The sequence below is a fragment of the Geotrypetes seraphini genome, chromosome 3 (assembly GCF_902459505.1).
Source record: "Geotrypetes seraphini chromosome 3, aGeoSer1.1, whole genome shotgun sequence".
NCBI lineage: Eukaryota > Metazoa > Chordata > Amphibia > Gymnophiona > Dermophiidae > Geotrypetes > Geotrypetes seraphini.
In genome coordinates this window covers 316,995,621-317,022,610 of record NC_047086.1, presented here as the reverse complement: position 1 = coordinate 317,022,610, position 26,990 = coordinate 316,995,621, and the positions used below count along the sequence as shown (strand labels likewise).

Below are 26,990 nucleotides of genomic sequence, written 5' to 3'. Positions count from 1 at the left end.
TGTCGAGGGCGGGACATGGGTAGGCTTAGACTTAGTCGTACAGCATGTATAACCGAAAATTTTACAACAGAGCCTAGACGGAACTTCGACGTTGTGACTTAGACCATTTAAAACATGGTCTAAGTCACAAAAACCCACTTAAAGTCACCAGATAAGCACTGCCCCCTCCTCAAAGAACCTAAACCTCCTCCCTCCCCCTTTATTACGCCACCCCCCCCACCCCCCTTGAAGGCGAAGGCGAGAGCACAGGGAAGGACTGAAAGGTGAGGAAGTGGCAAGCAGCGCAGAAGAGACGAACACACAAGCAGCAGTAAGGTAAGGAAGAGAAAAGACAACACACACAAGAAAGCAGCAAGGCAAGAAGCAGATACAGAAGGAACAACCACACACAAGCAAAAGTTAGGCAAGGTTGTGCAAAGGCACCAGGCACAGAAAGAACAATCACACAAACAAAAGTAAGGAAAGGTAGAGCGTAGGCAGTCCATACAAAGGCAGAAGGCAGTAAAGCAAGAAGCAGGTGCAGAAGGAAGCAGGCACCGAAGGAACACGTAAACTTATCTGTTTTCTTAAAGTAGTAACCCCGATGGAAGCAGAAGGTAACCAGAAGATGAGCTTTCCAGTGTTCTGCGCGGACTGTCATATGTATGACTACCTCCCCTCGGGGAGACAGTCATACGTATGCAGTCGGTGTCAGGAGCTGAAAAGCTTGAAGAAAGAAGTCAAGCGACTTGAGGACAAGATACAGGAGCTAGAAGGACTTTACACCATGGAGGACCCTACCAGGGCATTTGAAGACTTCAGGAGTGAGAAACACATCGAGAAGGAAGTCAGGGAACTCGAGGAATTCATTGAGGAAGCATACAGGAGGAGGGTGGAAGAGAACGAACTCCAGATGAGAGATGATGCAACACCAACTTGGAAGGGGGAGCAAGAAGCAGATGACCTCAAAGAAGACACCCACAGAAGAATACCACACGAGGGGGAAGAATTGGCTAGTCGATGCCCAGAAGAAGAGAGAGCTAAGCACACCGAGGACATTGACCTGAGACCGATAAGAAAATTGAAGAAGGGAAAGTCAGCGATCCTGGTGGGAGACTCGATATTGAGGCATGTGGACAGCCACATAGCAGGAGGAAGAGAGGATCGACTGGTGACCTGCCTCCCAGGAGCGAGAACCAAGGACATCGTGGACAAAATTGGGAAGGTCCTGGAAGGAGCGGAGACGGAAGAGACCGCAGTAATGATCCACATCGGGACGAATGATGTCAGCAGGAGAGACTACAGAAGAGGCACGCTGATAGAACAGTTCAAGATTCTAGGAAGGAAACTGAAGATGAGGACCCAGAAGATAGCATTCTCAGAGATCCTACCGGTACCGAGGGCAGATGTGAAAAGGCAGGAAGAACTACAATCAATAAATGCATGGATGAGGAGATGGTGTGAGGAAGAAGGGTTCCACTTCGTGAGGAACTGGACAACGTTCTGGGGCAAGAGCAAGCTCTACAGGAGAGATGGACTGCACCTGAGCGTGGCGGGAACAAGACTTCTAGCAAACAACGTCAAGAGAGGAATAGAACAGGCTTTAAACTAAGAGAAAGGGGAAAGCCGACAGTCGACCTAGCGTCGATGATTCGGAAGAAGGTATCCCGTGAAGATACTAAGGGGAAAAAAGGCAGGGAAGAAACAAGAGACAAATTACAGGAGTCAACTAACCCAGAAGAGGAGGTTAGAAAGATTGTAGCAAAAGAGAAGACACCAAAGACTGAAGCACAGGGAAAAGAAATGAAGACGACAAAATGCCAGGATCTAAACTGCATATATACTAATGCAAGGAGTTTAAGAAACAAAATGGGGGAGCTAGAAGCCATGGCCAATGCAGAGGACATAGACATCATTGGAATCTCTGAAACGTGGTGGAATGAGGAAAACAAATGGGATACAGCACTGCCGGGGTACAAGCTCTATCGCCGGGATAGGTCAGGTCAGAAAGGAGGAGGAATAGCCCTATACGTAAAAGAAAGCATACAATCGACAAGAATGGACACAGCGGAGATGATCAACAAACTGGAATCGCTATGGGTTAAAATACCGGGTAGGAAAGGGCATGAAATAAAGATGGGCCTATACTATCGTCCACCCGGGCAAACCGGAGATAGCGATAAAGAAATGGATGCCGAGATGAAGCGAGAATGCAAAAGTGGTTACACAGTTGTTATGGGAGACTTCAACTATCCTGGGATAGACTGGAGTCTTGGAAGCTCAAGATGCGCTAGGGAGACAGAATTCCTGGAGGCTATACAAGATTGCTTCATGGAGCAGCTTGTTAGAGAACCGACGAGAGGAAATGCCACTCTGGATTTAATCCTAAATGGACTAAGGGGACCTGCAAAGGAAGTGGAAGTAGTGGGACCGTTGGGAAACAGTGATCATAATATGATCAAGTTCAAGGTTGAAGTAGGCATACCGAACGGAAAGAGAACCATAGCGACATCTTTCAACTTCAGGAAAGGAAACTATGAAGCAATGAGGGAAATGGTAAGGAAGAAACTTAGGAACACTTCCAAAAAATGGCAAACAGTAGAACATGCCTGGTCTTTTTTCAAAGACACAGTGAGCGAGGCACAAAATCTGCACATCCCCAGATTCAGAAAGGGGTGCAAAAAGGGTCGAACAAAAGACCCAGTATGGATGACTAAAATAGTGAAGGAAGCGATAGGCAATAAGAAAAATTCATTCAGGGAATGGAAAAAGGACAAAACTGAAGGGAACCAGAAGGAGCACAGGAAGTATCAAAAAGAATGTCACCGTGTGGTTCGAAAAGCCAAAAGAGAGTATGAAGAGAGGCTAGCCAGGGAGGCACGAAATTTCAAACCGTTCTTCAGATATGTTAAAGGGAAACAGCCAGCTAGGGAGGAGGTAGGACCGCTGGACGAAGGAGACAGGAAGGGAGCGGTGAAGGAGGAGAAAGAAGTCGCAGAAAGACTCAACATGTTCTTCTCGTCTGTATTTACAAACGAAGACACAACCAACATACCGGAACCTGAACAAATATTCAATGGAAATCAAGCAGAAAAATTAACATCCATGGAAGTGAGCCTTGATGATGTACACAGGCAGATAGAAAAACTTAAAACTGACAAATCCCCGGGTCCGGACGGAATCCATCCCAGGGTCCTGAAGGAATTAAAGGAGGAGATAGCGGAACTACTGCAGCAAATTTGCAACCTATCCTTGAAAACAGGCATGATCCCGGAGGATTGGAAGATAGCCAATGTCACGCCCATCTTTAAAAAGGGATCAAGAGGTGACCCGGGAAACTACAGACCAGTGAGTTTGACTTCGGTTCCGGGGAAACTGACGGAAGCACTGATTAAAGAACACATCGATGAACATCTGGAAAGAAACGAACTTTTGAAAACAACCCAACATGGTTTCTGCAGGGGGAGATCGTGCCTAACGAACTTATTGCACTTCTTCGAAGGAATTAACAAACGGATGGACAGAGGAGACCCCATAGACATCATATACCTTGATTTCCAAAAAGCCTTTGACAAGGTGCCTCACGAACGTCTACTCCGGAAACTGAAGAACCATGGAGTGGACGGAGACGTACATAGATGGATCAGAAACTGGTTGGCGGGTAGGAAACAGAGGGTAGGGGTGAAGGGCCACTACTCGGACTGGATGGGGGTCACGAGTGGTGTTCCGCAGGGCTCAGTGCTCGGGCCGCTGCTATTTAATATATTCATAAATGATCTAGAAACAGGCACGAAGTGTGAGATAATAAAATTTGCGGACGATACAAAACTATTTAGTGGAGCTGGGACTAAAGAGGAATGCGAAGAATTGCAAAGGGACTTGAACAAATTGGGGGAATGGGCGGCGAGATGGCAGATGAAGTTCAACGTTGAGAAATGTAAAGTATTGCATGTTGGAAACAGAAACCCGAGGTACAACTATACGATGGGAGGGATATTATTGAATGAGAGCAACCAAGAAAGGGACTTGGGGGTAATGGTGGACATGACAATGAAGCCGACGGCACAGTGCGCAACAGCCGCTAAGAAAGCAAATAGAATGCTAGGCATAATCAAGAAGGGTATTACAACAAGGACAAAAGAAGTTATCCTGCCATTGTATCGGGCGATGGTGCGCCCGCATCTGGAATACTGCGTCCAATATTGGTCTCCGTACCTTAGGAAGGATATGGCGTTACTCGAGAGGGTTCAGAGGAGAGCGACACGCTTGATAAAAGGGATGGAAAACCTCTCATACGCTGAGAGATTGGAGAAACTGGGTCTCTTTTCCCTGGAGAAGAGGAGACTTAGAGGGGATATGATAGAGACTTATAAGATCATGAAGGGCATAGAGAGAGTAGAGAAGGACAGATTCTTCAAACTTTCGAAAAATAAAAGAACAAGAGGACACTTGGAAAAGTTGAAAGGGGACAGATTTAAAACGAATGCTAGGAAGTTCTTCTTTACCCAACGAGTGGTGGACACCTGGAATGCGCTTCCAGAGGGAGTAATAGGGCAGAGTACAGTACAGGGGTTTAAGAAAGGATTGGACAATTTCCTGCTGGAAAAGGGGATAGAGGGGTATAAATAGAGGATTACTGCACAGGTCCTGGACCTGTTGGGCCGCCGCGTGAGCGGACTGCTGGGCATGATGGACCTCAGGTCTGACCCAGCAGAGGCATTGCTTATGTTCTTATGTTCTTATGTTCACTCTATCCTGCTCCCCAATTTCATCTACTTCGTTGCCTGCAACTCTGTTCAATTAATACTTAACTGTATGTAACTATGTTTAATTAATGTAAACCGCCTAGAACTCACTGGGTATGGCGGTATACAAAAATAAAGTTATTATTATTATTATTATAATACAGACCCCCCCACACACACACACTATCACCGACCCCCCAACCCCATAAAAATATTAATCACACCTTAAAAATTCAGCCTCCAGACCAACATTACCTGGCAGCCTGGCATAGGAAAGCCCAGTCGTCCTGCACAGATGCAGCTTAAGTCGTCTTGGGAGTGGGTTAGAGAGGAGACCCCCATGCCCATAAGCCCCTGTAATCACTGCATTGATACTGAAACATGTGCACTCCCCTATACACCCCCAAAACCCTTTTGTACTGGCATATAAGTGGCTCCTGCAGCCATAAGGGCTATTAGGGTGGTAGATAAGTGGGTCTAGGGGATTCTGGAAGTGGTTTGGTGGGTTCACCATGACTTATATGAGAGCTGTAGTGAGATGATGACATGGCAACCTTTTTGTGAAGTTCGCAGTAGTGTCCTGTAAGGTACCCCACTATTTAGGTGCCATGTCTGGGTGTTCAGTCCATCACTTTGCAGACCCCTCCCATATCCAACAGGGCTTGTTCTAGGCGTTTTTGACTTGGACGAAAAGTTGGTTGAAAATGTGGTATAAAGATAGACGATTTAGCGGCTTGGACGATCAGATTGGCAGGACGTATAGTTAGACGATTTTCAGAAGGGAATAAAATTTGGACGTATTTTTCGAAAATGTGTCCTAAGCTATTTTTTTACTTTGGACGACTTGCGACTTGGACGAAAATGGACTTAGACGTACCTTTCGATTATGCTCCTCTAAGGTCTTATCATATTTATTTATTTTACATTATTACTAGTGAGGGATCTCCACACTACTGTTGTTATTGAGGTGGCATTATTCCTGAGGTACTGTTTTCATTCTTGATTTTTAGTTTCTTTTATTTTTAGTTTTATTTAATGTCATATTTAGGGGGGAGGGGTTGTTTGTGTTTATTCTTTGGTGGATGTCTGGTCATACAAGAAATCTGGACATGTAAATCACTTTTTATATCTAATTTTCAATAGTCATCTGGTATCCTGTTGCTTTCCTTTTGCTTATGTCAGGTGGCAGCATGACTCTATGAAATCCAAAACCTTATTATTGGGCATCAGGATTATATGTATTAGGGAATAGCTGGGCTCTGGATTTTCCCTTTTCATACATTTACCTTTGAGAGCTATCAACCTAACAATTATAGGGATCCTTTTATAAGGAGCACTAATGGATTAAGTATGCACTAACAAATTAATGTGCATTAAGAGCCATGCAGCCCATAGTGATGCAGCCCAATGGACTTTTCAGCATTTATTGTGCACTAAATCTGTTAGTGTAATTTAGAAAAGGGATCCCATAATATATTATTTAGCATTTCTGTTGTACTAACTACTTGCAGGAAATAACTGTCACTATCTCACACTAAATATTTAAAGGCAGAATGCAAATTCTTAGATAAATTATATTCTCATTTGTTTCACCACGTCATGAAAATTTAGAGCTACTCTCATCACTTATCTTCAAATAACTGCTGTAGTGCACTCATAGCATCTGATATATTTGTTGGGTAATTAGCATTCAAAGGGCAATTCTATAACTGGGTGCTTAGAAATAGGCATCCCAAGGGTGCACGATTGGAATTTATTTTGTAGTTAAGAAGGCGTCTACTTTCCTTTTTGGAATAAGAACATAAGAATTACCGCTGCTGGGTCAAACCAGTGGTCCATGGTCTGCTCAGGCAGCCCTTAGGTTAAAGACCAGTGCCCTAACTAAGTCTAGCTTTACCTGCATACTAGTGTAGCCAGGGATATATACGCTTAGGGCCAGATTCTATAATTGGCGCCTAAAGAAGATAACAGCCCATTGCATGTCAATCACACTTAGGTGCCCATTACAGAATGGGGCTCTCTCGGGTTTTGGAAAGTTCATCCCAGAGCCCAGACAGTCCTCTAAAAAGAGGACATGTCCGAGTTTTCTTGGACGTCTGGTAACCCTACCTAAAGCACTTACGGAGGCCCAATTCTGGCGCCGATTTTTAGGTGCTGGTAGGTGTCTTGAAACAGAATTAAAAGCATCGTTTAAACAGCGTTTTGTTTTTTACTGAGCTTGTATGCCTACCGGCACCTAAAAAAATCAGTTCTGGTTAGAGAATCTGGGCCTTGGTGCCTGTGTGTCACATCACTTTTAAGTACAACCATTTAGGCTAGTTAAAACCAGGTCTAAATGCTTGCACCTAAGCTGAATACAGATTGAGTATATTAACTAATAATAACTTAATAATTACTTTATTCTTTTATACCGCCAATACCATAAGTTCTAGGCGGTTTACATTAAGAAGAGCTGGACAATCAGCGAAGAATAATCATACCATAAAAATAGAAAAATTGCAATAAAATACAAGTTACAATCTGCAAGAGAATCCCAATGTTATGTAATAAATTTATCAAACAGAGTGATCTTAACTAATTTATGGAAAGAACAATAAGGTGTGGCTTGATGGATACATTCACCTAACCATGATTGTAATTTACCTGCCTAAAACGCTAAGGGGATCATAATTGAAAGAGAAAAACGTCCAAAAATCGGCCTAAGTCGGCACTTGGACAAACATTTCTTAAAAACGTCCAAGCGCTGATAATGAAACCGGATTTTGGACGTATTTCTAAACGACCTAGGCCTTCATAGCTCCGCTCAACGTCCAAAGCTAAACGGGTCGTTTCGGGAGGCGTGTTGAGGGCAGGAGTTGGGCGGGACGTGGGCCGGCTTAGACTTAGTCGTACAGCATGTATAACCGAAAGTTTAACAACAGAGCCTAGACGGAACTTAGACGTTGTGACTTAGACCATGTAAAACATGGTCTAAGTCACAAAAACCCACCTAAACTCACCAGAAAAGCACTGAAAACACATAACACATACCCCCACACACTACCCAAGTGATCACCATCCCCCCCACCCCCATAAAAATTTTATTCACAACTTTAAATTTCAGCCTCCAGATCATCATCACCTGGCCGCCTGGCATAGGAAAGCCTAGTCGTCCAGCCCAGAGGCAGCATAAGCCATCTTGGGGGTGGGTTAGGGACCCATAGAGAGGAGGACCCATGCCCATAAGCCCCTATAATCACTGCATTGAAACAGAAACATGTGCATTGTCCTATACACCCCCAAAACCCTGTTTTATTGGCATATAAGTGGCTCCTACAGTCATAAGGGCTATTGGGGTGGTAGATAAGTGGGTCTAGGGGATTCTGGAGGTGGTTAGGGGGCTCACCGTAACCTATAAGGGAGCTTTAGTGAGGAGAAGCTATGGCACCCTTTTTGTGAAGTTCACAGCAGTGTCCTGTAAGGTACCCCACTGTTTAGGTGGCATGTCTGGGTGTGCAGTCCATCACTTTGCAGACCCCTCCCACGTCCAACAGGGCTTGTTCTAGGTGTTTTGGACTTGGATGGAAAGTTGGACGGAAATGTGGTATAAAGATAGACAATTTAGTGGCTTGGACAATCAGATCGGCAGGACGTATAATTAGACGATTTTCAAAAGTAAAAAAAAGTTGGACGTATCTTTCGAAAATGTGTCTTAGGCTCTTTTTAACTTTGGAAGACTTGCGAGATGGACGTAAACGGACTTAGATGTCCCTTTCGATTATGCCCTTCCACGGATCTATCCAAAAAAGTCTTGTATCTTGGGATAGGCAAATAAGTGAGAACTTCTGGTTTCCCTCATTGGCCTATATAACTCAAAATGAGGGGAAAGGTAAATGGGAGACAGTCCCCATATCAGCTAGATACAAGAGAATTTAAAAAGAATTCTTGCGTCCAATGGCAACCAATGTAATAGACTATAGTACGGACTGACATGATCATTCTTTTTTAAACCGAATATCATCCTAACAGGCGTATTCTGGATTATCCTCAATCTTTTCAAGATTTTCTTAGGAGATCCCAAGTAAATGATATTACAATAATCCAAAATGGATAGGATTAATGATTGTACCAATAGTCTAAATGCTTCTGGGTCAAAATATTTTTTTATGGTCCGTAATTTCTGCATTTGTGGAATTGTGCCTATAAAATTGCGCATAACTTTAGAATTCCTACAATCCGCCTTGGCCATACTCCCTTTTCCAAATTCACACGCTTCAACTGGCACATACTTTTTATAATCATGCCTTCCAAGTTGTGCACTAACTTTTAATGAATGCTAATTTGCATCTATTCTGAGGTGTTAATTGCCAATTATGGGAACTAATTAGGCCAATTAAGTTGTGCACGCAGATCAGCTGTGTGCATTGATTTGTCCGCACAACTTAAGGTGCCATATACAGTATGTGGGGGTTAACATTTAATCACAAGCAAGTACACTAGCCCTACAGCTGGTTTAAGTATGAGCACCGAAATCTGGTAGATGTGGAATACTCTAAGGCCCTCTTTTACAAAGGTGCGCTAAGCGTTTTAGCGCGGATTTAGCGCTAGCTAAATCATCACGTGCACTAACCGCTAAATTTTTAATCCATTTTTTTCTTCTTAAATATTCATTTTTATAAGTAGTAGAATAAATGATAACTTTTAATAACGGCTGGTCTAAAGTTGGTAATGTGCCTGATCAGAGTTACAGATAAGTTAGCATTTATTCTATCTGCTACTTATATAAAATGAATATTTAAGAAGAAAAAATTGATTAAAAATTTCACACCACCAGAACCTATGAGGAAGCATAGCGGCTGTGAAACTATAAAATCTGTGTTTGCTACACAATAGAGTGCCACTTCTGATGGTTCTTGGTTTAAAGAGACAAGTGTGCAATTTATCAAGCAAGATATTTCGCTAAACTATTGTCTTCATAACATTTTATGAGAAACTGTCTATCAAAATCTTAGCATATATGCTTACAAGGGATCTTAATGAATATGAGAGTGTCCAAGATCCTTTTTCTTCTTGACATTAAAGGCTGACTTATAAGTAGGGTTATCTGGACCCATGGCCATGTCCCCAGGCCCGCCCAGTTCTGCCCCATTCCGCCTGTGTCATGCCCCTTTGCCCCAGCCCCACCCCTAGATGGCATCTGTGCATACGTGGATGCAAGTAATGATGTCACGTGCATGCATACGTGTGCATGATGTCACCGCGTTGTGGCCGCGCATGCCCCTTCCCGATGCGATTTTGATGGGAAGCTTTTCAAAACCCAGACAAAGTGCTAGGTTTTGAAATGCCATCTGGACCCCCAGAAATGTCCTCGAAAAAAATTACCACTAGACTGCCAAGTGGAAGCAGCTGAATAAAGTTGCTCCATATATTTAACTCTTTTGTAAATTTCATTTTTTTACCTCTCATTGTAGCAACTTCTCCTTCAATATGAGCCATACATTGCATGGCAGTCGCTCCAACACATATTGGCATGCTGATACTCTGGCCCAAGATAGAAGTTGATAGATCAATCACAGACACATCCCTGAGCATTCGAGGATACAGTCTCAATCTGGCGCCAAAAAAAAAAATGAAAACAGGAGGAAGAATGTTCCTGTGTAGTCAAAAAGTGATGCAAACATTCCTAAAATGTAGTATTTCAATGAAATCATACCTTAACCATAAAGGTATGGCTTTTACAAAACCACGTTAGTGGTTTCTACCGTGGGCTGGCGAGGTAAATGCTCTGACGCTCACAGTATTCCTATGAGCATTAGAAAATTTACCTTGGCAGCCTGCGGTAGAAACTTCTACCATGGCTTTGTAAAAGCCAGCGCATGTTTTAAAGCAGGTAAAAAAAAAAAAACATATATTTGACTGTTTTAAGAAGGGTTTTATTGTGCCATCCCATGTCTATCTTCATAAAGCTTTGAGAACATCACATTTGAATTGTGAAGCATGATTCTGGTCCCTAACTATTGAGTAATACAATAAATAGCCATTCTACCAATTTGGTTTACAGCACTGGTTCTGAAATCTGTCCTGGGGGACCACCAGTCAGCTGAGTTTTCAGAATATCCCCAATGAATACACATGAATATTCGCATTCTCCCGCTAAATCCCCCTTTACCCTTCTTGTTCCTTTTGTGTTCTAAAGGGTTTTTTTTCTTTTTCTTGCTGTAAGTTGCCTTGCGCCTCTATAGGTATTGCACGACGCAGAAATACCAGATTAGATTAGATTAGATGAGAGAGGTTTGCATATAGTGGAGGTGAGAGGAATGCAAATCTGTCTCCTGCGTATTCATTAAAGACAATTTGAAAACCTGACTGGCAAGTGGTCCTCTAGATGGCAAACAAGCATACGTTCCACAAAATCTGTAAACTGCACAGCAGCAAAAGATGAGGAGCAGACTAAAATGATTATAAATGCATTTTATATTTTGCATCAGAGGAATAAAACATAATTTTGGAGGCCACATTATCACAAGGATGTGCTGAGACTGGAGTCGGTGCAGAGAATGGCCACCCGGATGGTCTCGGGACTCAAGGATCTTCCATATGAAGAACGGCTTGACAAATTACAGCTATACTCGCTCGAGGAGCGCAGAGAGAGGGGAGACATGATCGAGACATTCAAGTATCTTACGGGCCGCATCGAGGCGGAGGAAGATATCTTCTTTTTCAAGGGTCCCACGACAACAAGAGGGCATCCGTGGAAAATCAGGGGCGGGAAACTGCGAGGTGACACCAGGAAATTCTTTTTCACTGAAAGAGTGGTTGATCGCTGGAACAGTCTTCCACTACAGGTGATTGAGGCCAGCAGCGTGCCTGATTTTAAGGCCAAATGGGATAGACACGTGGGATCTATTCACAGAGAAAGGTAGGGGAGGGTCATTAGGGTGGGCAGACTAGATGGGCCGTGGCCCTTATCTGCCGTCTATTTCTATGTTTCTATGTTTCTATGTAACACTCTACCAGCCTAACATGGCCATGTTTCGCCCCCTGAAGGGCTGCCTCAGGGGCTTGAATAAGAACAAATCAGTGCTGTAGAAGGCACAGACCTGTCTTGTGATTGTAAATTGGTTCACCAACAGCTTCCTAGCACTGCAAGCTGCACATACTGAAGCTCTTTTTGTGAATCAATTTACAATCACAAGACAGGTTTCGGCCTGCTACAGCACTGATTGGTTCTTATTCAAGCCCCTCATGCAGCCCTTCAGGGCACAAAACATGACCATGTGAGTATAAATTAATTTTATATTTGTCATTATTTTGGTCTGTTCCGCATCTTTTGCTGTAGTGATCTCCTAGGACAGGTTTGAGAACCACTGGCTTTACAATATTTGGCAGCTTGGACCTAGTGGTAGTCCACCACAACCCTAATGCCTAGGAGAAGCCCCTACTAGTATCTACTAAACTAAAACATCAAACAATGACTCCTATATTATGACAGACAGCAAACCATTAGTTAATTATAGAGAGGAAAACGGACCTCAGAAACTTGCTCAGAATCTAGTAAACAGAAATAAGTCTGAAGCTCGCTTTGAGACTTACTAGTCCCAGTGATTGAAACCTGGAACTATCTCCTAAAGGTAGTACTACATGACAATAGTACCATTTTGTGCCAAGGGGTAGAGAATGACACATGGACAAATTTTTCCCCGTCCCCACGGGAACTCATTTTCCCATCCCGAGTTCTTTTCCTGTCCCTGTCCCATTCCTGCAAGCTCTATCCTCATTTATACAAGCCTCAAGCACTTTAAAATCAAAGCTTGTATGGTTAAGGCAAAGCTTACAGGAATGGGACAGGGACAGCAAGAAAACTCACAGGGCCAGGGTGGGGAAATTGAGTTCTTGCAAGGACGGCGACAAATTTATTACCGTGTCATTCTCTAGGCTAATGATTGCTCCTGAAGAACCGGGGGGAGGGGGGGGAGGAACCAAGAGCCATATAAGGGGGGGTACTCTACCTAATGTTGGGGGGCTTTTGGAATTGAGGTCTTTTTACCTCCACAGGCCATAAATAAATGCATTGTGACTAGCACAGATACATCTGTTTTATATAGTAACATACTTATGCAGGTAAATTTTGTCTGGTGTGATAATAATAGTAATAACAACTGCATGGGCAGATGGTAGCCACACCCCCAACATTTACAGTACAGGCTTTCTAACTTATGTAACAAATACTTGGTATTTGTAAAACCTAACCACACTTTAGAAAACAGACCCTGTATTTTAACTATGCCCCAATAGTTCATGAATTGCTTTACATAATCTTCCATTGGAGCAGCTCATTGATTACACTGGCCAACACTCATTTTGGTGCATCAAATGTTAAAAACCTGCTTCTGGGTATATTTGACCTGGTGATTCCAAAAATGGCACCAGTTTTCTCCCAACAGCTCTAGTTTTTGAGATACAGAATAGAGAATGACACGGTGAAAAAATTGGTCCCCGTCACCGCCCCGTCCCCGTCTCACCATCCCCGTCACCGCCCCGTCCCCGTCTCACCATCCCCGTCACCGCCCCGTCCCCGTCTCACCATCCTCTTCACCGCCCCGTCACCGCCACTGCCACCCCATTCACCGCCCCGTCACCGCCACTGCAATCCCATTCACTTTTCTTTATTTACGTATAAAGGAAACATTCTTTAAAACTTTAAAACTTAGTTAAATATTAGTTAATAACTATACAAAAACAAAACACGCAGAGAAAAAATTAATTAATATAAATTCTCAAAACTGACACATTTTTTGATCACTAAATTTAAAATAGTTATTTTTCATACAGTTTTTCAATCACTAATCTTCCACCACCCCTGGGGCTAGCAATGCAAAAACAAACACGACATGTACTTTAAATGCTTACAATGTTAGCCTATATAGTAAGTAGACGCGGCCGCTGTACCTAATCGCGGCAAAGATCTCCCTGCCGTGATTAGCATAGTGACCGCGGCTACGGCTGCAAGTCTCCCCTCCCCCCAGCGATCACGGCAGGAGGGCACCCAACCCCTCCTGTAGACCCCCCCAACGGCCCTCCCGACAATCGCAGCAGAAGGGTACCCAACCCCTCCTGCCGGTCCTCCCAATGGCCTCCCCTAAGATCGCCGGCAGGAGGGTACCCAACCCCTCCTGCTGGACCCCCCCCCAACGAACCCTCCCACCCCGGAACCCCCTTAGTCTTACTTTCCAAGTTGGACCGGACAGCTCCTCGCTCGTCTGACCAGCAGGCCTGCCTCCGTCCAAATGAGGCGGGCCCGCCCCTACCCTGCCCAACCCACAGGATCCTAGGGCCTGATTGGTCTAGGCACCTAAAGCCACTCCCGCTATAGGAGGGGCCTTAGGTGCTTGGGCCAATCAGGCCCTAGGATCCTGTGGGTTAGTCAGGGGAGGGGAGGGGCGGGCCCGCCTCATTTGGATGGAGGCAGGCCTGCTGGTCAGACGAGCGAGGAGCTGTCCGGTCCAACTTGGAAAGTAAGACTAAGGGGGTTCCGGGGTGGGAGGGTTCGTTGGGGGGGGGTCCAGCAGGAGGGGTTGGGTACCCTCCTGCCGGCGATCTTAGGGGAGGCCATTGGGAGGACCGGCAGGAGGGGTTGGGTACCCTTCTGCTGCGATTGTCGGGAGGGCCGTTGGGGGGGTCTACAGGAGGGGTTGGGTGCCCTCCTGCCGTGATCGCTGGGGGGAGGGGAGACTTGCAGCCGTAGTAGCGGTTCCTAGAAGGGGGTACATTGGCCCGCGGGGACAAACCTGTTCACCGTTTCCGCGGTCGGTGAATGGCCTTGTCCCCGTCACCGCAGCGACTGCTAGTTTTCTTCCCCGTTTTCGGCGGTGACCCGCGGCTTAAATGCGGTGGCCGCGGGTAAACCGTCACCGTGTCATTCTCTAATACAGAACATGTGCCATATACCAGTGTTTCTCAACATCTTCAAGCCAAGTTCCCCCTAAGTCTAACAAATATCAACCGAGTACCCCTGCCCAAGCTCCGCCCCAGACCCGCCCAAGCTCTGCCCCCTGACCCAACCCCTAAATAGTACTAATTGAAATGCAATTTCTTCCATTCATTTTTCATAGTCACACAATATAATCTTATTAACAATGCATAATGGTAACCACAAAATTAAAAAAAAACACAAAGCACACTGTACACAAAGAAAATGTTAATAATCTTTTATATTCTTTTTATTTTTTTATTTTTTAAAGAGGTCAAGGCAGATGACTTTAAAATATGCAATGTCACCTCAGAACAACTACAAAAAATAGACAAATATAGTGCAAAATATAGACAGCTTATATAAATTCTCAAAACTAATGCATTTTGATCACTAAATTGAAAATAAAATCATTTTCCTTACCTTTGTTGTCTGGTGATTTTATTAGTCTTTGGTTGCACTTCTTTCTGACTGTGCATCCAACAATGCTTTCTTTCTGCCTCCTGCACGATTCCTCTCCTCTGGATCTCATTCAGCACCAACTAATGTGATGCTAAGCACGATTCTAAAGAAGTTATGCACACCTTATAGAATCACACTTAGCACCACTTAAGGGCCACTACGAATCATAACTTTTAGGTTCACCCATTTATGCCAGGTTTTTCTAGAACTAAATGCCTGCACTTAAGTTGTGCACACATTGGCGCATAAGTCAAAAACATGCATATAACTTTTTTAAAAATGCCCACAATCTTCACCTAACCAATACCCACAGTTTGATATGAACTCTGGACAGAACACATAACACTTTGTGCTATAAGTTGTGCTATGAGTTAATTGCCAATTATCAGCGCCAATTAGGCCTATTAATCAATCAAGTTGTACATGTACATAGGGGGTTGGCGAGTCAGTCTTTTAAAAAGAATGAGATGCATATATGGAATGAAGCACTATTTCAACTAAGAGAAATGCCCTCCTATTATTTGTTTTGGAAGGCATTAAAAACATTTATTTTCAAAATGAACGAGTAAAATTCATGATTGATTATTTTTGAAGTTAAATATTGTATTTCCCTCATGTGTAGAGATTTTCTTATTGTAATCTGCATAGGAACCCAATTGAAATAGGTGGAATATAAATCTGCATACAGTATAGTTTAGATTCACTAAAGTAGAATCTAATCTTTAAAATATCTTGGGTGAACATTGGCAGCCCAACTTTATCTAAAAATGTAATTTCAAAGTATTTAAAATTTGACCAGTAGAATCCACTCCTTGTTCAGCTTGATTATTTATTTATTTATGTGTTTATAAACCACTTATAGCCAAAGTAGTTTACATTCAGGTACTCATGCATGTTTCCCTATCAGTCCTGGTGGGCTCACGCTCTACCTAATGTACCTGGGGCAATGGGGGATTAAGTGACTTCCCCAGGGTCACAGGGAGCAGCATAGGATTTGAATCCACAACCTCAGGGTGCTGAGGCTGTAGCTCTAACCACTGCGCCGCACACTGTTTCTGGGAGATTTTTTATGAGCTCTGATATTATAATGACGGCATGCTGGACTTCAACACATTCAAGATACCGCTATCCAACTACCCAGACCACAGGAAATTTGAGCATGTCACTTCCCCTCTAAAATCAGCCTATTGGCTACCTATATTGCACCGTATCACTTAAAAAATACTTCTACTTGTTTTCAAAATCCATACTGCTGATTTCCCTCTCTATCTCAGTAGACACCTAACACCTTACATTCCTTCACAGACTTTAAGATCTATTAATCAAAATCATCTGGTTGTCCCTACATTCAGAGAAATCCTCTCAGATAATACTCTTGGTTCTATCATTTCTGTACAGGGACTTGAACTATGGAATTTTCTTCCAAACTATCTCAGATTACAGACTTCACTCAATCTTTTCAAAAAAAGATCTTAAATCATTTTTTATTTGCTGATGCTTTTTTGTAAGCACCTTTCTCCATAGATCTATATTCCTGTATTATTACAGGTAGACTTCAACTCATTGGTTCGAGCATTGGGACCCTTCCTTTGCGTTTTCTTCCCATTCTGTTCTAGTTTCAAGTTTCAAGTTTCAAGTTTCAAGTTTATTTACATTTGATGTATCGCTTATTACAAATTTCTAAGCGATGTACAATTTAAAAACCAGCAGATTGTGGTAATACATACAATTTTACTAATTTGGACAGTTGACAAAACAAATTTAGACAAACATGATTGAGAAGGAAGGAAGGGGAAAGTTACAGTTGCATTATTTGTTAAAATTTACATAGAGGGGAGAGTACAATAGGTATAAATAAGGGGTATAAATAAGAAAAAAATAGGAGAAGAGAATCTTAAAAACATATGAGTTTATAAAAAAGATCATTTCATAAGTCAAATGCGTCTTGAAACAAGTAAGTTTTTAACAATTTTTTAAAAGAGACAAGATCTTTTTCATTTTTAATAAAGTTTGGGAGAGAGTTCCATAATGAGGGGGCCACCACTGAAAACATATCTTTACGTCTAGTGCCAATAATTCTTAATGAAGGGACTGAAAGTTGGTTAGATAAAGATGATCTTAAGGATCGCGGAGGATTATACGGAACTATCATTTTTGATATAAAGAGGGGTTCGTTTGATATTAAAGTTTTATAAACTAGGAATAAAGTTTTAAAGGTGATTCGGTGAGAGATTGGAAGCCAGTGAGATTTGATGAGTAAGGGGGTGACATGATCGTATTTCTTAGCTTTATTAATTAATTTAATGGCGGTATTTTGTATGATTTGTAGTCGTCTCCTTTCTTTCTGAGATATGTTTATTAGGAGAGAATTACAGTAGTCTAATTTCGAAATAATTAGTGAATGAATCAGAATGTTTATAGATTTTGAGTCTAAGAAAGTAGAAATTGAGCGTAGAAGACGGAGTCTGTAAAAACAGGATTTAACTGTTTCACTGATATGATAATGAAATGAGAGATCCGTGTCGATTATTACCCCGAGAATTTTCATTTGTGAAACAGATTCAAGAGGGGAGTCATCTAGTAAGAATGGAGTTTTTAGAGTTATGTCACTTTTCCATGTAAAGAGCATTGTTTTAGTTTTTTGAGCATTCAGGGATAACTTGTTGTCAATTAACCAGTTTTTTATTAGATCAAGTTTGTCGTTGATATTTTTTATTTCTTCTGCAGTTTCAGGATTAAGAGGGTGCATGAGTTGGATGTCATCTGCGTAAGAGAAAGCTGTGAAACCCAGTGACTGTGCAGTGGTAATAAGCGGGGATAAAAAAATGTTAAATAAAAGAGGGGATAATATAGAGCCTTGAGGGACTCCATATGATAATGTAAAGCTTTCCGAAAAAACATCATTGAATTTGACCTTAGAGGTCCGGTCAGATAGAAATGACGTTAACCACTCGAGGATTTGTCCTTGTATGCCTATTGATTGCCTATTCATATCGTAGTTCCTTCTCTTCCCCACACATCCAAGTCATGTCTTCACACACTTCTATCCTTTTGATTTTTTTGTTTTGTAAGCCACTTAGGGCTCCTTTTACAAAGGTGCGCTAGCGTTTTTAACACTAGCCGAAAATCTATCCCCTGCTCAAAAGGAGGCGGTAGCAGCTAGCACACGCAGCAATTTAGCGTATGCTATTCCGCACGTTAAGGCCCTAGCACAGCTTTGTAAAAGGAGTCCTTAAATATTTTATGATAGGCGGGCTATCAAACCCTAATAAAACTTGGAAACTTGGACTAGGAAAGAGAGGGTGATTGAAAATGGAGAAAATCACCTCCTCAGAACATATACCGCTAGTCACGGTGCACAACAGTCATGGAAGAAAAGCACATTGTAATTCAGAATATGTATCCAGCCATTCCTGAGGGTAAACACCTTTTAATTTCCTGCTACATAACAGTAGATCAACAATGAGACTTCCCAAAGTTACCAGAAGTGCTTCAGTCAGCTCCACAGGCATTTACAAAAGTGACTGTGAAAAGCTTCTTCTAAGGCAGTGGTCTCAAACTCGCAGCCCACCAGGTACTATTTTGAGGCCCTTGGTATGTTTAAAATAATCACAAAAGTAAAATAAAACAGTTTCTTGATCATATGTCTCTTTAGCTATAAATTACAATATTATTAGTAAGACTTAGCCAAAAGGAAAGATTTATAAACTATAAAGAGTTTTTATCTCATGCAAAATTGTCATTTCTTTAATAAGACATTAACTATTTTTTCTGAGACCCTCCAAGTACCTACAAATCCAAAATGTGGCCCTGCAAAGGGTTTAAGTTTGAGATCACTGTTCTAAGGCATGCCTTTAGATATTGTAATGATCTCTGGCTGAGCTGACAGATTTGTACATTTTAATGTTAGTACTGTATAAATCTGTCCCTACAGACCATCTTACCTTCTAAATGCCGCTTCATTGTCAGCTAAGGTCTGCTGATCTCCTGCTCCAGATCTATAATAATCATAGACTGACCTTTGAAGAACCTCTTTGGCATGTTTTTCAAAATCATTAGTACAAATTGGCTTTGCGGACATTGTTGCGGCTCAGCAAGCACCCTTGTGATTTATTTTCTGTCTCTCTTTCTCTCTGCTTCATCTCCCGGTAAATAATTAATGCACGATTTTTCCAAAGTTCACATTCCCCCCTGTTTGTTTGACTTGAAAATGTGCAGACAAATCTCCCGGGTTCTCTTCATTTTCTCTTGGACTTTGTCTTCATTCTGTGTTTGCAAAATGTTCAAATGGCATTGTTCCCCTACAAGTCAAAAAGCTAAGTGGTATCACAAATGAATTTATTAGAAATTCCCCATCACTGAATTACAGTTGAGGGACTGATGCTGCTTAGAAATAAGCTAAGAAGAATAACATTTATTGTCTATATCTTCTTGGGATTCAGTTTTCGGACATATCATATTTGTTCACAATTTTCTTATCTTACTATATTGTTTGTGGTGGTGGTGGTGGGGAGGGGGTTATATAAATTTTCAATAAAATATTCTATGGGCATTGTTGCTCAGAATCATCATTTATTTCTATGGCTCTTAAGGGAGATCTCCATCTCCAAATGCCTGTTATCATGGCACTGTTACTTTCGTTCAACATCAAATTACATAAAGCAGCCATTTCACCATCTGCCAATTAAAGGGTTAAGAATCTCCTTTTACACAATATTTTCCAACAGGCTCAAGAGAGTAAAGACAGTAAACAGCCTGCAATTTCTTCCTGTTACTATTTCTATTACAGTGAAACCCAGAAATGGGATTGGGCAATATGAAACAGAACAAAACAGGGGAAGCAGCAATGCCCACAGTAGTGAAACCTCCGCTCCAAAGCTGAGAAACTGCAGCCACTGTATTCAGACTCCTAAGGCAGGCCTGTTGGCCGAAACATGAGACATATAGTCGTTTGAATGTACCATTGTGACACTGGAGGAATAAAGATCTTCATTGAGTCGTTGAGTCATAGAGTCGTTTGAATGTACCATTGTGACATTGGAGGAATAAAGATCTTCATTTTATCAGATGAGTTGGAGGACACTTTTGTAATGCACATCATTCTGATCTGGACAATTCCATTCTGGTTTCTTTGTATTGGGCGATATGAGCCATCATTTATAGCCACTTGAGGCTTTTTCTTTATTTTATATCCTCACCCCCCCCCCCCCCCCCCCCCCCCATTACACATCACCACCTCCACCACCCAGTGCACCATGTCTGGCCATTGTAGCAACAGTCCTCAACTTGGGGTGACTGTGAAACTTAGTAACTGTGGCTCTGAATCCAGCCACTATGTGCACTTTTAAGCAGTTACCGTGTCCGTGACTCTTCTTCACCACCAAACCCCCTTCCCCTCTCAGAGCTGTTAGTACTGCTTTTGCAGCATCCCCCCTTACAGAAAGGACTGATCTGGGAACCAGAGAACCTCTGCATATCAGTTGCTACGTGAGTCACCAGGCCAGCTAAGATGTCAAATTACCCAATTGCAGACTAGAGACTTTTTGGACAGTCCTGGTTTTGAACTTTTACATCCCAAAGCAGCGTGGAATTTGTAATGTCTGATCCTGACCATTGGAATTAGTGTTATAAGTTCCATAATGCACCAAGATGAAGTGGTCACAAATCCAGGGCTGTCCCAAAATCTCCAGCCTAGAACTGGGAAACTTAACATCTCTGGTAACCCATAATATTTGCCACACAACAAAATCGCCATTAAAATTATATATGAAAATAAAATATCCAAGAAAAAATATAATTCAGTTAATATGAAATGATAACATAATAAAAGATTTAATAAGAGCGATTACTCCAGTGCATACTGGGGGTAATTTTATACCTGCCTTCATATGTTGCAACATTACACATATACTTTTCATTCCGTTGACTTCACAGGACTTTCAAAGCGAGTGCACACATGCTCATGTATTATCTTGAAAAATATCCAAGGGAAAGCATCCTCAAGCTTAAGCACTTGCTGATTTGTATGCATACTTTTCTTGAGTAAAAATAAGCACATTCTTTTGAACATTCAAAATCATGCACATCGTTTCAAACCCTACTCAGCCTCTCTCCTGGGAATGCCTCCTTCAGCCACAGACAAAAGTACAGTATAATCTCGTTATAACGGACTTCAAAGGACCTGGAAAAATGGTCCGTTATATCCAGAATCTGTTATATCCAGAGTTGCATTTTTTTAAAACTTTATTTAGGTCAACTTGAAACAACGTTCAGTCAAAACTCAGCAAAACATTGGTATGGCACGAAATGATTGCAAAACCAGAACACTAAAAGATGTTCTAAAGCATTATGTCGTACTGTACTGGAAAGAAAAATACGCTGTCATTTTCTTCTGGGTTGCATTTTGATACTACATCACCGGCACGCCACGCGCCTTGTAGATGGAGCCTGCATGTCCGGTATAGCTAAAGAAAACTACAGCTAAAAGCGGCTCTGGGGACCAAATTGGTTGTCCGTTATATCTGAAAGTCCGTTATATGCAAGTCCGCTATATGCGATGATTTTCTGTATATAGAAACATAGAAACATAGAAGATGATGGCAGAAAAGGGCTACAGCCAATCAAGTCTGCCCACTCTGCTTACCCACCCCCTGTCTATGCCCTAATGACCCAATTTTCTTATCTTGACCTCATAGGGATCCCACATGGGTATCCCATTTATTCTTAAAGTCTGGCACGCTGTCTGCCTCGATCACCTGCACTGGAATGTCGCACAGCCCGGACCAGCGGACCTCGTTGGCTATAGGCGAGGTTCCATTATAAGTGAGTCCGTTATAACGAGATTATACTATGCATCCAAAATGACATTACGTAGATATTTTTGCCCACAGAGAAAGTGAGTAGGGCACAAATAGCGCTGACAATGTCCTCATATTAACATACATACTCGTATTACATTAATAAGATTAAATACTTTTAACATGCACAATATTCACAACTGTCTCTGAGATTAAGGGCTCCTTTTATCATGCTGCGCTAGCGGGGTTAATGCGCATGACTTTTCAACATGCGCTAACCCCCGCGCGGCTGAAAAACTACCGCCTGCTGAAGAGGAGGCGGTAGCGGCTAGCATGGCTGGTGGTTTAATGCTAGCGTGGCTTGATAAAAGGAGCCCTAATTCAAACTAGGAGTCCAAATCAATGATTTTACCAATTCTCATAAATAATTATCTAGTGCCTCCTTCCTTTCCCATCCCCCTTCCCTTTTAGAGTATGGCGCATTCCTCATAACTCTAAAATTCCCTCTTATCATCTACATGAGAGTTCTTATAACCAAATGAATTCAACAATAAATGACCTCAGGATAAGCAAAGACCAGATTAATAGTTTTCCTCCACACAGTGGGTCAAGCAGAAGCCTCTCTTTCCTGCCCCAATACACTGCCCTTCAAAGAAAGCTTGGGCAAATAACGCAAGCGTTGCCAAAGGTCCCTCAAGCCCAGCATCCTGTTTCCAACAAGGGCTAGTCCAGGTCACAAGTACTTGGCAGAGTCGCAAAATAGGAAGATTCTAAGAATCGGGTTTCTAACTACCTCCTAAGGAATATGTAATATTCTAACACCCTCCCTTCCCCCACCACCCATTAATTCTAGTGGTAACTTGTTCCAAAGGGAATCATTTACAGTGCTAAAAGCCCCAGCATGTCTGCCACCTCATATTCAGACCACAGGAGATAGCCGGCTGTCTCCCACGGTCCTTGGCAAAACTGGAAATTCAATGCCAGTACCTTATCCAGCAACCAGCATTGAATTTCCAGTTTAGATTGGGCCAGCTGAGCCATAACCAGCTAAATCCCAATGGCCAAAGATACACCTGCTTTTAAGGCAAGTCCATCTAGCCATTAAAAACAACTACATATCATACTGAGAAACCGAGCCCCTCGACTCGAGTTTCGTGTCCTTCTTCAGGAGGGGTCTCTGATAATTACTACAAAATAAAGTGAAATAAGTTAAATGAATCTCCCAACCTTGTCTCTAAATCAATCTAACCCTATTATATTAATCATTCTCACTGAACTTTTCATTCTACCTCTTGTAAATGGCTTAATAAACTTCTAAACTTTAAGATGTAACATATCTTCTTCGGGTTAGTAATAGCCGTGAGAAGGCATGTTAACATCTTAAAATTTGGAAGTTTATTAAGCCGTTTACAAGAGGTAGAATGAAAAGTTCAGTGAGAATGATTAATATAATAGGGTTAGACTGATTTAGAGACAAGGTTGGGAGATTCATTTAACTTATTTCACTTTATTTTATTATTTTATAGTAATTATCAGAGACCCCTCCTGAAGAAGGACACGAAACTTGAGTCGAGGGGCTCGGTTTCTCAGTATGATATGTAGTTGTTTTTAACAGAGCACTTATTGAGCACCAGCACTTTCAAGGGTTTACCTGTGGCTGCCGAGTAATTAACGGGCCTCCCATCAAGAATTTCAGATGTTACCATTATATAAGAATTTATATGGATTTTATAATGGTGACTCAGAGAGGCAAGGGACTGTAAAGAAAGTGATGATGGTCCTATTGGCAACCACAGTTGAGTGATAACACTGAACAAAGTATGGTTGTAGGGTCTGAGCACTTTACACAGAACTAATTTTGTATGCTTTATTTATTCATAGAGTCCTTGAATAAATGGCTATACAAAAACTGGAATTAATATATATGTATAAATTGTCCCAAAGAGAAATATTCCAGTATAATAATCTTGATACACTCCAATTTCATAAGGAGGAATGAGATACGCGATCCTCAGAGGGTCAAAAGCCCAAAAGTTCAAATGGGTAACAACCCATAGAACCCAATCGTCATGGGATCCAAATGTATCTTCTTTATTGTATTATTCTTTTTATACTTTTTATACTTAATCTTCTATCCAAAAATAGATCATAAATAATTTTTACTTAGCTTGTATTTAATTTATAACAGGGAGCACCTCCACCTATGAGTCAATTTTTGAGAATTCGCCGTTTGTGCTCATCCTTGGAAGATTATAAATGTCAAGCCAAACAACTGTGGCAACGTTTTGCATGTAGGGGTTATCCCTCCTATATTATTAAGCGGGCCTATACTAGGGCTAAATTTGCGAACCGTGAGTTATTGCTAATTCCTAAAGAGCAACAACATGCTAGTGATTTAGTATATGTACAGAAGTATACTATTCTATCTATACAAATAAAAAATATCCTACTTAAACATTGGCATGTGATCAGTTTATTGGAGGGTATGCCTGATAGACCAATGTTCGCCTATCAAAGACATCGTAACATTGAAGAAATACTTCGGAGTCCAATTCCTTCTTTCCAACAAGGATACCATGAAGGCTGTGGGAATTGTCAATGGTGCTCTCTCACGATGACAGGGGAAACTTGGATTCATCCCTCCACAGGAAGAATTATATATGCAAGACATGTCACCAATTGTAATACTACCAATGTTGTTTACATCATTCAGTGTCCGTGTGACCAAATTTATGTTGGAAGAACACAGCGATCTATTAAGACGCGTTTGAATGAGCACAAATCGAGAGTGCACACGGAAACTGATACAGCACCTATAGTAAATCATTGGCGGGAAAAACAGCACTCTTGGCATGATATTAGATGGCGCATTATTGATCGAGTAACAACAGGGAAGGAGGGTGGGAATTATAAAAGAGCTCTTAATATCAAGGAGCAAAGATGGATATTTGAATTGAATGCTTTATCACCCAATGGGTTAAACGAAGAAATTGACTGGATGTCTTTAGTTTGAATGGAATAACGTGTCCTTTTGGTATCCTGATCGCTTCCGGTATGAGAGTTGCTGAGCAAGCTAGTCTAGGGTTTAAATACCGGAACTGACATCAGATGCTCCCAATTCATTATGAAATTTTCTCGAATGGAGCGAGTTCTACCGTGTGCATGAGTAAGTTGCCCGCAATTTTAAATAGTCTTGATTAGACATGTTATCATTTGGTTAAGTGTTGTATAATCAAAAATTACTAAAATTGAATTATTTACAGCCTAGGAGTAATGTTTGATATTCAAATGTTTTGTAAGTATGTTTTGGGAGCCTCGACCCTGAGGAAAGTGTCTGAAACATGGACATGTTGGTGGAGGCGCTCCCTGTTATAAATTAAATACAAGCTAAGTAAAAATTATTTATGATCTATTTTTGGATAGAAGATTAAGTATAAAAAGTATAAAAAGAATAATACAATAAAGAAGATACATTTGGATCCCATGACGATTGGGTTCTATGGGTTGTTACCCATTTGAACTTTTGGGCTTTTGACCCTCTGAGGATCGCGTATCTCATTCCTCCTTATGAAATTGGAGTGTATCAAGATTATTATACTGGAATATTTCTCTTTGGGACAATTTATACTTATTTATTCATAGAACATTTTAAATAATTTAGAGCTGTGATATTGGAAGGTAATTAGATATAGCATCACAGAATATTTAAATTTATATCCCTAGAAGTTGAGTACACAATGCAAGAAAAATTAACCACAAAGCATCAAATTCAAAAAGACACTAATTCATAACTGGTCATAGTTTAACTGGTTGCAGTAAAGATTTAGATAGCAAAGAGGAAATTTTTTACTTATCTGATATGCTGGTTGGAAACTGTTGATGAGAAGAAAATTGTGAAAACTGTCTTGAGATCTGTGAAGTGAATGTTATTATATAGTCAAACAAACACAAATGTCTAATTATTAGATAACAAAAAATACTAATATTGTTATTTTCATCTAGCTCTCCACTTCGCAGAGGGCTTGACTTTAAATAAAATTGTTGGAATGTTTAAAAAAACTTAAACTTTGCCCCCTCTTTTACAAATGCATAGCATGAGTTTTAGCGCCGGCAGCGGTGGTAACTGCTCCGATGCTCATATAAGCGTTGGAACAGTTACCGCCGCTGCTGGCGCTAAAACCCGTACTATGCATTCGTAAAAGAGGGGGTTTGTTACAATTCTGTTTCACCTGTTATTTTTTTATGTGGGTGAAGTAAAATTTTTATTTGTACACCTGTTCTCTTGCCATCTCGATGAAACGACTTCAAAACGAAATTTGGAGTGAGAGTCTCTTCCAAGCTGGGGAACAGGTTGCAATAGTAAATGATAGCAGATAAAGACCTGGACGATCAATCCAGTCTGCCCAATAGTTACATACATTAAAAATGCATGATTAAGTTAAATTGTCTTTATTCTTTGATATTTCTGGGCCTTAGACCGTAGAAGTCCGTTTGTTACTGTCTTTAGGTTCAAACTACTACAGTTGTCATGAAAGCTTACTCAGCCTATCCAAATCATCTTGTCACCCTCTCCACCCTCCTCCCTTCCCATGCTCCCCTTGCTCCCCCTCTTCTCACCTGTCTCTCTACAAATGCCTGTAAATTTTGGCCTGTATTTTACTGTGAATGTCAATTGTAACCCATCCTGTATTTAACTGTGAATGTCAATTGTAACCCGTTCTGAGTTCCCCTACCTCTGCTGACTCGCAGCCCGGCCTGTCCCACAATCCCAGTCCATAATGGCTGGCCCGGACCTGAGGCAGAAGAGACACCGGAACACCAAGAATGCAACAGGTACTCTACTACCTACCAAAGTGGCCTCCGAGGAACAGGGAAGAACCCTGCACCTCGGAGGCACATCCCTTACCAGGCTCCACCTAGCCCTGCGCATACACTTCCCATCTCCCGACAGGAAGCCCAGTTCTCCTTGACTACTGCCTTCCCACCCCTCCCCCCCTCAGAGACAGCAGCGTGCTGGATGGGATAGCAGAGAGAGAGAGAGAAGAAGATGGAATGATG

General features: G+C 41.7%; 1 protein-coding gene across 2 annotated transcripts in view; it reads right to left on the bottom strand.

Annotated features, from left to right (window-relative positions):
- Window positions 1–26,990, bottom strand: part of HAO1 (hydroxyacid oxidase 1) — a 93,226-nt gene that overhangs the window by 38,393 nt on the left and 27,843 nt on the right. The window contains exons 2-3 of one of the 2 annotated variants that reach the window (XM_033935499.1): window positions 25,783–25,844; window positions 10,163–10,314 (exon numbers count right to left, since the gene is read on the bottom strand). In XM_033935499.1, coding sequence (XP_033791390.1) covers window positions 10,163–10,295 — 133 coding nt within the window. In that variant the 5' untranslated portion in view covers window positions 10,296–10,314; window positions 25,783–25,844. Of the gene's footprint in view, window positions 1–10,162; window positions 10,315–19,079; window positions 19,217–25,782; window positions 25,845–26,990 lie in introns of those variants that run through there. The other variant, XM_033935498.1, reaches the window with a different exon arrangement.